The sequence below is a fragment of the Acinonyx jubatus genome, chromosome A3 (assembly GCF_027475565.1).
Source record: "Acinonyx jubatus isolate Ajub_Pintada_27869175 chromosome A3, VMU_Ajub_asm_v1.0, whole genome shotgun sequence".
NCBI lineage: Eukaryota > Metazoa > Chordata > Mammalia > Carnivora > Felidae > Acinonyx > Acinonyx jubatus.
Window position 1 is genome coordinate 77,940,506 of NC_069388.1, and position 13,270 is coordinate 77,953,775.

At 42.8% G+C, this 13,270-nt stretch overlaps 1 protein-coding gene across 5 annotated transcripts in view; it reads right to left on the reverse strand.

Annotated features, from left to right (window-relative positions):
• Positions 1–8,099, reverse strand: part of USP34 (ubiquitin specific peptidase 34) — a 248,246-nt gene extending 240,147 nt beyond the window's left edge. For 4 of the 5 annotated variants that reach the window (XM_053200642.1, XM_027072388.2, XM_053200643.1 and 1 more), the window contains exon 1: positions 7,472–8,098. In XM_053200642.1, the coding sequence (XP_053056617.1) occupies positions 7,472–7,514 (43 nt within the window). In that variant the 5' untranslated portion in view covers positions 7,515–8,098. Of the gene's footprint in view, positions 1–7,471 lie in introns of all 5 variants that reach the window. The other variant, XR_008289340.1, reaches the window with a different exon arrangement.
• Positions 8,100–13,270: the final 5,171 nt, after the last annotated feature.

The following is a 13,270-nucleotide window of genomic DNA, read 5'->3' on the forward strand; positions in this document are numbered from 1 at the left end:
TTGATCTCAGGTCATGATCTCACCACTTCTAGGATCGAGCCCTGCAATGAACTCTGCACTGACAGTCAGAGCCTGCTTGGGATTCTGTCTCTCCCTCTCTCTCAAAATAAATAAACATTAAAAAAAAAAAAAAAAAAAAGAAAGTAGGCCTCACCAAAAAAGTGAGAAGTGAAGCTAGGAAGAGGAGTTTCGGCCAAATTGTGCCATGCATGATATATGTCACGCTAAGAAGTTAGTTTCTTCAAGCAATGAAGATCTAGAACAGTTTAAGCAGGTAATGTGATAATCATATATTGTTTTAGGCAACTCTGCAGAAGAAGCTGTAACATAAAACATTTTTTAAAGATCTATAATTAAAAACACAAAAATGAAAAAGCACACAAAAAAGCAGCAAAGGAGTACCTGGCTGGCTCAGTCAGTAGAGCATCCAACTCTTGATCTCAGGGTCATGAGTTCAAGCCCCACACTGGGTGTAGAGATTACTTTTAAAAAGGGCGGGGGGGGGGGGGTGCCTAGGTGGTTCAGTCAGTTAAGCATCTGACTCTTGTATTCTGGCTCAAATCATGATGTCATGGTTTGTGAGATCAAGCCCCACGTTGGGCTCTGCAATGACAACACAGAGCCTGCCTGGGATTCTCTCTCCTTGCCCCACCCCCACTCTCACTATATCAAAAATAAGTTAAGTAAATAAATAAATAAAGGGGGGGGCTGGAAAAAAATATATGTGGTGAACAAGACCAAGGGTTGCTATTGTTAATAAGTGACCAAACTCGTTATCAGGTAATAACACAAAATATTAAAACCTGAAAAATGAGAAAACACAGGCAATGTATTAAAAAATGCAAATAGCCAATAAAAATGTTTTTCTATAATTTTATTTTTGAAAAAAAAATTTTTTTAATGTTCATTTGTGTGTGTGTGTGAGACAGAGGGAGACGGAGGGAGAGGGAGGGAGGCGGGGGGGGGGGAAGCGGGGGAAGAGGGAGAGAGAATGAGAGGGAGAGGGGCAGAGAGAGAGAGAGAGGGAGACACAGAATCTGAAGCAGGCTCCAGGCTCTGAGTTGTCAGCACGGAGCCCCACGCCCATGCAGGGCTCGAACCCACGAACCATGAGGTCATGACCTGAGCTAAAGTCAGACGGTCAACTGACTAAGCCACCCAGGCATCCATTAGTGTTTAAACTTACTAGTATTTGGCTATTACAATTTTTGTCAAAATAACACTTTTTCAAGGATAATATTCAGTACAAGTGCCCATACTGAAGAGTGGAAATCAATACATCCTTTCTGAAAAGGCAAATAGACAATATAAACAAAAGTATGCTTATATTTTTGACAGAGTGATCACTTCTGCAATCTAAAAAAAATGTTATTAAAAATTTATGTACAGGATGTTCATTTGCAGCTTTATAATATAAAAGAACTGAAAACATATTAAGAATGAGAAGTTAAATCTAATACAAAATGAAATACCATACAGACAAAAAATGTATTTTCAGAAGAGTTAATAAAGGAAACAATCAAATAAAACATTAGGTGAAACAAGCTACATATTGAACTACATTTATCTCATTCTTAAAAATGTAAATGCGGGGGCACCTGGGTGGCTCAGACGGCTAAGCGTCCGACTTCGGCTCAGGTCATGATCTCGCAGTTTGTGAGTTCGAGCCCCGCGTCAGGCTCTGGGTTGACAGCTCGGAGCCTGGAGCCCACTTCAGATTCTGTGTCTCCCTCCATCTGCCCCTCCACTGCTTGCACTCTGTCTCTCACATTGTCTCAAATATAAACTTTAAAAAAAAAATTTTTTTTTTAAACGTAAATGTGTAGAGGCACCTGGGTGGCTCAGTCAGGTAAGCGTCTGACTCTTGGTTTCAGCTCATCATGATCTCACAGTTCAGGGGTTTGAGCCCTGCACTGGGCTCTGTGCAGACGGCACAGATCCTGCTTGGGATATGCTCTCTCTCTCCCTGTCTCTGCACCTCCCTTGCTCGCTCTCAATACAAATAAATAAACATTTTAAAAATGTGTACCAAAAATAAATGTGTACCAAAAGTATTTCAAGGTGATCATCAACAGGAATCATCACTGGATGATGAGATTTACAGTTTTCAGTATGTCTACAATGAGAATATGCAACCTTCATAATTACAAAAAAATTAAAGAGAGAAGAAGGTAGGCCAACCCATTTAGCTAGATTATGTCACATCTTGGTCAAGCTATGATTGGAAAGTTTCTTTCTCTTTCTGAAAATATAAAAATTCTTAATAATACACAACACATTACAAATACTTTGAAATCAGATATACAGGTACTATCATTAAACATACAAGTAACATTAACATGTTTCACGAAGAGTGCTAAAGCTAATTATTAACAGTTATCATTGACAATGCAGAAAACCTACGTAACATCCTGCACGTTTGTAGTGCTTTATGGTTTCTAAGTTATATTAGAAAAATATGTGAATTGAAATCACGAACACTACTTCAAACATTAATTGGTTTAAGAGGATAGAGACTTAGCTAGATCATCAAATAAAAATTCATAATCTGGGACTTCATACTATAGCAAAATCGATTTCCAATTTTAAAAATCAGTTCAAATTTTAGAATTACTAGGTCAACCAAAAAATATTATGTTACTAATGATTTAACTATTTAGCACTCATATACTTATGATATAAAAAAAAAACTCTAGAAATGTATGGTTTACTAAAGGGCTCCCTGCTGACAGACAACATTTAGATTCCATTCAGCTACATAAGGACCACCACTTTTTTTTTTTTAATGTTTGTTTATTTTTTGAGAGAGACGGAGACAGAATGCAAGTGGGGAAAGAGCAGAGAGAGAGGGAGACACAGAATCCGAAGCAGGCTCCAGGCTACGTGCTGTGAGCACAGAGCCCAACGCAAGACTCAAACTCACAAGCTTGAGATCATGACCTGAGCCGAAGTCGGAGGCTCAACCGACTGAGCCACCCAGGTACCCCAGGACCACCACTTTTAAAATCTTACCACAACTACAGTAACATCATGCCTGAAATTGTTAAAATACATAAATATACACTAATTTTTTATTGTCAGTTAAACATAATAATGTCTTCCATTCAAATAGATCATCACAAAGTTTCCACAGCATAGCATAACTGTTAAGAACATGGGCTTTTTTAGCCTGACCTGAGATTAAGTCCTGTTCAAATCCTGGCTCCACCAAATACAGTCATGTGACTCTGAGCAAATTATGTAAACTCTAAATCCAGGTTCTCTTATCTGAAAGGGGTGATAGAGTGAGTACCTACCTCAAAGAATTGATAAAGTACTCAACACAAACTGCTCAATAAAGCATTCTGCTTTAAAAATAATACAAACAGAATTATTCTGCAAATACTGTTATCACAGTATCTTGAGTTCAAGCTTAGATAGGGCTACTAACTAAGCAAGTAACAGGTGACCTTTATCTGGCAAACCACTTAGCCTTTCAGAGATTCAATTTCTTTGCTTCTAAAACTTAGGTACCAATGCTTGCTCCTGCCTATCTCCAAGGCTAAGGAGGGGGGCAAATAAATTGTCTACTTAACTGCTACATTTGGTAAACTGTAATTTACTAAACACACACACAGAATAACATCTATATTTAAAACCATTTTTGGGGCGCCTGGGTGGCTTAGAGTCCAATTTCTGTTCAGGTCATGATCTCATGGTTCATGAGTTAGAGCCCCGCATCAGGCTCTGTGCTGACAGCTCAGAGCCTGGAGCCTGCTTCAGATTATGTATCTCCCTCTCTCTCTGCCCCATCCCTGCTTGCTTGCTCTCTCTCTCTCAAAAATAAATAAACATTAAGAAAAAATTTTTAAGCCATTCTCACTCTTCTCTCAAAGAAATTTACCTTACGAATGCAAATAATGACCTCAATTTACTAGTGAACTAGCTATGATGATGGTCCTAAACATAAATTCAGGCCTCCAACTTCTCATCAACATCCAGAAATGCTCTGGAGTTAAAGTGGTTCACAAAAAATCTAGAAAAGCAGCAAATATACAAATTCAGCCAAACAAGCACAGGATTAAAAACTGAAAATTATTTCCTAAACTGAATGTGAACCCACAAACTGATAGTAGCCAAATTAATACATCCCAAGCCTTGAAAATGTCTTTTTAAAAACAAAGCACTGAAGGGAAAGAGGAATTCAAGCATGTTAGTAGTGCTGGGATTGCTTATTCTAACATTAAAGCCAAACATTATTTTGAAATGTCATTTTAAGTTTTAGCATATCTATCAAGATCGTATTTTAAAAGGGGATGTGAGAGGGGTGCCTGGGTGGCTCAATCGGTTAAGCGCCCGACTTCAGCTCAGGTCATGATCTCACAGTCCGTGTGTTCGAGCCCCACGTCGGGCTCTGTGCTGACAGCTCAGAGCCTGGAGCCTGTTTCAGATTCTGTGTCTCCCTCTGTCTCTGACCCTCCCCTGTTCATGCTCTGTCTCTCTCTGTCTCAAAAATAAACGTTAAAAAAAAGAAAAAAAATGTATAAAAAAATAAAAAAATAAAATAAAAGGGGATGTGAGGATCCTTATTATGGGGTTCTTAGCCTGGTTCCATGGACAGGTTTCAATTAGTCCTCACAGTGCATGAAAAATTGTGTCTGTGTACCTGTATGTTTCCATGGGGAGAGTTTACAACTTCAGATTCCCAGCACAAGAGATATAAATGGTAATGTTAATTCTCTCATCAAAAACTGATGACAAAAGGAAACTATTTACAACCTTTTGTTACCAATTTTTATTTTAGCTAAATTACATTCTGCCAGATTTTTAAGTAAACATTTCATATGAAGTCCCTACCATTATTAAAATCTCTCTGCACATCAAGATACAAAACAATACAATCCACATTTTATCTACCCTTTCATTTAAAACACTAAATTTTTATATTACACTGACATGTCCAGGCAGACTTTTCAGTTTCATCAGTATTTTTAAATCTGACAAGAAACAGGTTTTTAGTATCTTTTAAATAATTCTTTTTCAAAATCAACTTGAAACACATCACATACATCATTTTCTTTCTTGTCATGGTTAAACTCTTATGGGGAGATATACTGAGAGATGAATTCTGAGCACATTATTTGGGGACTTTAGTTCTGAATATCTAATCAAAGATGAATTGATGCTCATCTTTGCACAACCTCTAGGGGAATAAAAGGACAGACTTAATAATTATTGTGAGCAAGATTACAAGAAAGACATATAACCTACTTCAATTCAACAAGTTTTATCAAGGTCCAACCATCATGTTCCTATCCAGTCATGGATAAATGTTATTACTATAATGAGATAAAGTAATACCCTCTGTTCTTAAGAAACTTAAACATCTTATGTTTGGGATACAACACAAAAGAAAAATGAAAACAATTTTAAAACTACAAGGGAAAAAAGCAACTTGTAATAGTTTGGTATAACCTACAAATAAAATTGCTGAAATAATTTTTAAAAAATAAAAAAAGGAAGCTTTATTGTGAGATTAGTGTTCAGGAGGCAAATTTTTAAACTGAGCTTTTAAGGAAATATTAAGAGGGGCTCCTGGGTGGCTCAGTTGGCTGAGTGGCCAACCTGATTTCAGCTCCAGTTATAACCCCAGGGTCAGGAGATTGAGCCCGCGTTGAGTGGCTTGGAATTCTCTTGCTCTCTCCCTGTCCCTTGCCCCCACACCCACATGTGTGGGCACTTTCTTTCTCTCTACAATAAAAAAAATAAATAGAGGAAATATTAACAAGTCTTAAGTATTTTTAGAGACCACTGGCTTATACAAACCTGGTTCTACTAACTGTATATACCTAAAGGTAATAAAAGTTAAATTCTACTTCAAGATTGTCTACATTTCTAAGTTTCCATAAATCCATCGCATTTTTGAGTGCTCCTAAGCAAAGTTCTAGGGGTTTCCCAAATAATTTTCAATAACAACTATCATGATGCCTCTTTTCACAACGTAATAAAGATTAACAGACTTTAGTTTCTTTAGATACTATGTTTAAAGTTGGTTTTCCTAGTTAACTTTTAAAACACCAAAACATTATTAAAAGCACTTTTTTCTTTTACTAGACAGCAAAGATAATGCTCTTCCCAATTTACTATAACAATAACCACACAACTTATGTTTGCGATATAAAATACAGTTTACTGAAATAAGTACTAAAGACTTATGTAATCATCATATCATAAATCACCTGCACCAAAAGTATCTCAAAACAACCTTAAAATTCTAGGAAAATTTACAGTAACACAAATATTGGAAAGTACAGTTTGAGTATGTGCAAAACCTGCTTCCACCTGTCAGAAAATAAATGCCCAGTTGAAAGTAAACTAGAACTCTAACACTTTTCTTATTGCATTTGGTTAATAAAGTGAAATTCAAGCACATAAATAAAGTAAAATTCAAACACAAACATTTTTTAAAACCATTGTTTTAAAGAATCGTATTAGGAAAGAGGTAGTTTGGAAATCTTCGGAAATATCAGAACAGAAACCCAAAACCCACATAAGCAGTTCTTTACATGAGCATTTTCTCAACATTCAAGTTTTTGTAAATTAATCTTACCTAATGTACCTCGTCCAACTAGGCCTTTGGGCCCAGAAGTAGTTAATCTGCAATACAGCTTGTTTCTTTAGCCTCAAATACTATCTTACAAGGGTCGGAAATAAAATAAATACAAGAATCTGGCTAGAAAAGATCAGGGTAAGCTCTTTAACAATCAAAAGTATAAGGAATAGGCCTTTCATTCCAGGAGACAGGCCATGACTATCCCGGGATGGTATCCGTAGTACAGTGCTCTCCTTAATATAATAAAATTTACCATTAAAATGACGAACGGTACACGAAGAAGAACCATCATTAATTTTTTACAAAATAGGTATGAAGGTTCCAATCATGACTATTACAGTTCGTTTTAAGCTATTTCAGGGCCGGTAGAAGGGTTTCATACACCCACACACCCCCAAGGGAGAGGAAAACCACCAACCTCTTCCCAGGGAGTTTAATGAAAATTAGCAGGTAAGAGAAGCCTCGGCAGCACGCTGAAATTTAAAGAAGGCGGCCGGAGGGCCGAAAGGTTCGGACTGCGGAGGAAAGCTTCGTCCTCGGACCCCACCTCCCCTCACCTTCCCGGCAGGGCGAGGGAGGCGAAGGCTCATTAGTGCCTTCGTTAATTGACACCTGTAATGAGGAAACTTTCCGAGAGGTGAGACCGCTCAGGCCCTGCCTGGCCAAAGCTCCGGGGCGGCCCCCTCTCGAGCGCCCAGGTAACCGGGCCGGGTTGGGCCCGAGGCGCCGCGGCGGCCGCGCCACCGCGCACCTTCCCGGGGCGCTAGGCCGGCACGCCGCCTGGCTCGGCCGTCGCCTCCCGCAGGCCGCGGCAGCCCGGGGAGCTGCGCGGGGCCCCCAAACCGTGCACCCCCACAGGCCGCCGCCGCGGCTACTTACTTTCATTTAACACCTCCACCAGGTCTGCGCAGTTCTCGCACATCGTTCGGCCGCCGCCCCCCCCCTCCCCCGCTTCGGATCGCAGTGACTGATCCCGACCGGCGGGGGGGAGGGGAGAGAGGCGGAGGAGGGGGCCGGCCGGCCGGCGGGGCGGGGAGGCGACGAGGGCGGGCGGCGGCGGGGACGGGGCGGAGAGCAGGAGTATGGGGGAGGGGGCCGGCGGTCCCCGGAGCGGGCGGGGGAGAAGAGGGGGGCGAGGGGAGGTGCGCAGGCCGGAGGGGCGCGGAGGCGCCGGCGGCGGGGAAGGGGGGGAAGGACGGGGGGAGGGGAGAGGGAGGGAGGGGGCGGGTGGGGAGAGAAGCAGCAGAGTCACTTCACCGACCAGACGCCGCGGCCACCGCTGACGCCGCCGCCATTTTAATAGAGCGTTCGGGCTGCGCTCGGCTCTTTCCGCCCGAGCGAAGGAGCCGACGAGAAACGCCTCGCGCTCTCATTCCTCCGCCTCCTTCCCTCGCTTCGCCTCCCGCCCTCCCACCTCTCCCTCCGCACACACGCCGCACGCTCCACACCCCGCCGCGGCCGGCTCGCCGCCCTCCCTTTCCTCTTCCGTCTGGCCTCCCCGCCCTCGGTCCACCCCCTCGGCGCGTTCGCCCACCCCGCCCAGCCCGGATCTCTGTCAGCGGCCGGAAGGGAAACACGAAGCCAGCGCGGCCGCGGGGGGAGTCCGAGTGAGTAGGGGAAGATGGCGGAGGCACCGAGCGGCTCGCGGTTGCGCGGCGTCGCCCACAGCGGCCCACTCCGCGGGCTGCGAGGTCCCGGCGAGCGCCGGGTCACTCGCGCCGCCCTGTTCCCCGCCCTTGCGATTCGCCATTTTTCCTCCGGGCCCACGAAGGGGGTGGGGGGGGGTTGATGCCGATTCCTCCCTTCCAGCGCTCAGGTTTTTGGGGGGTGGGGGAGGCAGGGGGTTCACGGAGAAGCCGGGCCGAAGCGACGCCGCAGCCCAAGTTGGGGCACACGGCCCTCTCCCCGCGGGGCTTTGTGAGAATGGAACAGCCCAGGGGCGGCGTAACCTGCATGCGTGTCGATCGCTACCCTCGATTCTGTAAGGCTCATCCGTCCTCGAGCAGTAAGACACCTTGACGTGACTAGAAATGGCGGAGTGAGGAGCGTTCACATGGCATCGCCTCCCTTGTACGCGAGAGGGCCCCGCACCAATTGCCTGCCACTCTACAACTCTTCACCTGAAATAGCACATTCCTCTCTGCGAAGAGCAGATCGCCAGGGTATTAAGATGGGAAACGGAGAATGAAGAACCGGAAGGAAAGGGGACACTCCGCTCAAGTTGGTAGTGTTAACTAGTTAGCATTAGGAACATTTTCCTCACACCAGCCCTTAATACGTCCTCCTTGATTTCCATTCCCAGTACGTTTTATAGAGATGTGACTGAAGAGACCGAAAGGGCGTGTACGTAATCTTATAACTGTGTCACCCAAGCAGCTATTAAGACTAGTAATTGGTTTAAAGGTTGTGTCGAGGTTGGGTCCCACCGTCGTTCCATGCCAGGACCACCTTGCCAGTGTTCTTATAAAGTTTCTGCCCACCTGTTTTACACTGCTCCATATGAGCAGGTGAGATTTCCGAGCTGTAGAGAGATTCTGCCATCCTCTCCCCTTCTTCCCATCTTTACTGTAAAACTCAGGTTTCTGCACAGTTGACTTTTGGCATCCGTAGCAGACATGGACCAGCCAGCATCCATTCCCACCCACCCTTTTTACCTGCCCACAAGGAAACTTGCCAAACCCAAATTTTGTTCTGTTTTTCAGGTGGCAGCTAGAGACTCTGGTCTCTGGAAGGAAAGCCCCAAGGAGTACTTGTTACGGGTTAAAACAGTCATGGTAGGGCTGAACCTATGTTTGGGTCCTTGCCAGTGAAACGTGAGCAGAAATCTGCAGAGTGGATCTTTTGGAAAGAATTGCCCATTCCTAATAAAAGAAGGGGACAGGGGCGCCTGGGTGGCTCGGTCGGTTAAGCCTCCTACTCTGAAACTCCTGATTTCAGCTCAGGTCATGATCTTGTGGTCGTGAGATTGAGCCCGGCGTTGGGCTCTGTGCTGAACTTGGAGCCTGCTTAAGATTCTCTCTAAAATAAATAAAATAATAAAATGCTTTGAGAATCTAGAGTATTGTTGTCATAAATGATCATTGCTCTTCAGTCACCACTTAAATGCTCAACACACTTTTTCTGTAAAGAGCCAGATAGTAAATAGTTTCGGCTTTATAGACAAGCCAACTTCCTTATCACAACTACTCAACTGTTAGAACAAAAGCAGCTATAGACAGTATGTGGTGGAAAAAGTATGGCTGTGTTCCAGTAAAATTTAACTTACACTGAAATTTGAAATTCATGTTTTCATGTGTCACAAAATACTATTTTTCTCTTCATATTTTCAACTATTTAAAAATAGAAAGCCATTCTTAACCTGCAAACCGTACAGAAATGGAACTGGCCAGATTTGGCCTATGGGCTATAGTTTACCAACAACCCTTTATCTACTTCAACTGCTTGTTAACAGAGAAAAGCATAAAAGACCATGAAAAACAAGGTTGTCTGCCTCCTAACTAGAATCTTCACTCTTCTGTGCTGATTTAGTATCCGTATCAACAAGACATTTTAATGTATTTGAAAGTTGTACATTCTAAAATATGATGAAGCAGAATCTGCTAAAATACCCCTAAATCCTTATAAATCTGGATTTTCCGACCAGTAATCAGCAATGACTACACCTTCAACAGCTAAGATTGTTTTCAATACTTTGTATACATGTCACCATCTAGTGGTAGAATCATGCTTTCAGTAAAATTATACAATCTATGAAATTTCTAATTCTTGAGTTTTGTAATATATACATAGTATATTCCTAGCTCCTTACCTGAAAACCAGCCTCACGTAAGTAAACAGCTTTGGAAAACTAATCTTACCATAGAAATTATTTGCCCTGCGTAGCATTCTGGTTATTACTGAATACAGGATTTTGTCTGGAGTTTGGCGTTAAAGCCTGATTGTTACTGTCAGAGGCCAGAGTTACCACAGAATTTACTCTTGTCCCTCACACCCACACTTATCCCTGTTTTGTGGGACTTAGGAACATTATTAGAGGCAAGTATGCTATTTTATTCTTTCCACGGCACCCAGCCCAATGCTTTGTGCATAAGATCAGCAAACTACTGTTTGGTTCTTAACTTGATAGAGTGATTGTTTTTATAAATAAATTGGATTATAACACTTCCCTACCTAAAACCCTTCAATATTCCTGTTGCATTTAGAATAAACTCTATTTGAGCCTTCCCTAACCTCTGTGGTTTCCAACCTCACTCTTGTTACATTCCAGCCACACTGGTCTGCTTTCAAACATAAAATCTTTTCTGCTCTGGGTCTTGGTGAAAGTTGTTTATTCCTAGGACATGCTGTCTTAATTTTGAAATGGCTGTGTCCTCACAGTTTCAACTTAGACATCATCTCAAAAAATATCTCTCCTCCCCTAGAATATTCTATAATACTCTGTTCATTTCCTTCACAGCTCTTACCTTTATTATTACTTTATTTCTGTTTATTTGTAATGGGGACATAGACTGCAAATAAACAATTTTTAAATTAAGAATGGCAGTAGACAGTCCAGTCAGGACTGGTACAGTGGCTCAAGGTTATGAACCCAAGTTGTTTATTTCCATTTCACCTTCCACACATTGGTTTGTCACCTCCTAGTTGTGAACTGGCCACTATGGCACCAACTGTCTGCTTTAAAGAAAGAAGGAGGAAAGATGATGATGGTCTGTCTTGGTTTGGATTCCCCACAAAGCAAGCCCTGAAATAACAAGTGAAAATAGTTTTATTTTGTTAGCATCCAAGAAACATTGGTAGGATAGTGGAGGAATGAGATAGGAAATGGGAGAGTAAGTGTCCAATAAAAGATTCATTATCAAGCCCCTTAATCCTAAAGGTAACTGAAGCCTAATCCCCCTGGTAAATTCTGCAAACCAATATAAAACATGTGCCTTAAAATCGTCTTACCCTACGCCCCTCCACCCACCCCAAAAAACAAAACCTCCTACCCAAGGGACAAGGAAGCTGGGTATTTACATGTACTCTCTTTAATTGTTGTTAGGGGAGGGGTTGTGGGCAGGCAGCAAAGCAGGCTTCCTTGCTCAACCAGCAAGGCATAGAAATGCAGGTGCCAGCAGTTGGAAGTCTGGCCACCAACTGTATGCTGAAGTGATAAGAACTAGAGGATATGGGCAGAGCACTGTGACAGGATCTGGTACACCCCTCTTCCCTCTTCTGTCTTTCTTGAATATAGTTACGAAAATCTGGAGAACAGCAGCCATCTTGAAACAATAAACCTGTGAGCAAAAAGCAAATGCCAAGGCACCGAAAATGGCAGAGTGGAAAAAGAAAAGGCCTGAGTCCCTTGTGGCTTTGCTGAGCTGCTGAATCGGTGCCAGCAACTGCCTACTTGTTGCTGCATAAGATATTTGGTTATCTAACAAATACAAAACTCTAAAGCCACCATAAAGTATTTATAGCCTAAATGCAGTCATGAAAAATAGTGTGGTAGTTAAAATAATGTCCCCAACCCCCATACATGCCTATGTCCTAATCCCCAGAATTTGTGAATATGGTACCTTAAGTGGCAAAAGGGACTTTCCAGATAAGGACCTTGAGACAGATTATTTTCTATTCCTGTGGACTCAATTTTTTACATGAGACTTTAAAATTAGAGAACCTTTCCCAGCTTTGGGCACAGGGAGCTGTGACTGTGACTACATGAGAATGGTTGGAGAGGGCCTCCTGGGTGACTCAGTGGGTTAAGCATCTGACTCTTCATTAGGGCTCAAGTCATGATCTCACGGGTTCGTGGGATTGAGCCTCATGTCAGGCTCTGCACTGACAGTGCAGAGCCTGTTTGGGTTTCTCTCTCCCTGCCTCTCTCTGCCCCTCCCCAGTTCGTGATCTCTCTCTCTCTCTCTCTCCCTCTCCCTTTCAAGATAAATGATGAATTGAAATGAAATGAAATGTTGGAGAGATGCAACATTCCTGACTTTGAAGATGAAGGGAAGTGGGCCTTGAGTCAAGAAATGTGGGTGGTCTCCAGAAGATGGAAAAGACAAGGAAACAATCTCCCTTTCAGCCTCCAGAAAAGAACCCAGCCAGCCCTGCTGACATCTTGATTTAGCCCAATGAAACCCATGTTGGACTACTGACTTACAAAACTGTAAAACGATGTTTGTTAAATTTAGTTTTAAGCCATAAATTTGTGGTAATTTGTTTCAGCAGCAATAGAAAACTAATAGAAGTGATGTGCAGAGCTAGAGAATAGCATATGCAAAACTCCTGATACAAAATTCCTTGCTTCTTTCTAGGAACAGAAATAAAGCCAGTATGACTAGAACATAGTTGGGAGAGAAGGCCCATGCCAGACTTAACAGAGTACTGCAAACATTGTTAAGATTTTGGCCTAGATCCTAAAAGCAATACAAAGCATTTAAGTGTGTAAGCAACACAATCAGGTTTTTATTAAAATATTCAGACTAGAGGTGCGTGGGTGGGTCAATTGGTTAAGCATCTGACTTCAGCTCAGGCCATGATCTCGAAGTTGGTGAGTTTGAGCCCCACTGTCAGCACAGAGCCCACTTCGGATCCTCTGTCTCCCTCCATCTCTGCCCCGCCCCCACCCCCCCTCATGCTGTGGTTTTCTCTCTGTCAAAAATAAATAAACAGGGGCGCCTGGGTGGCTTGGTTGGT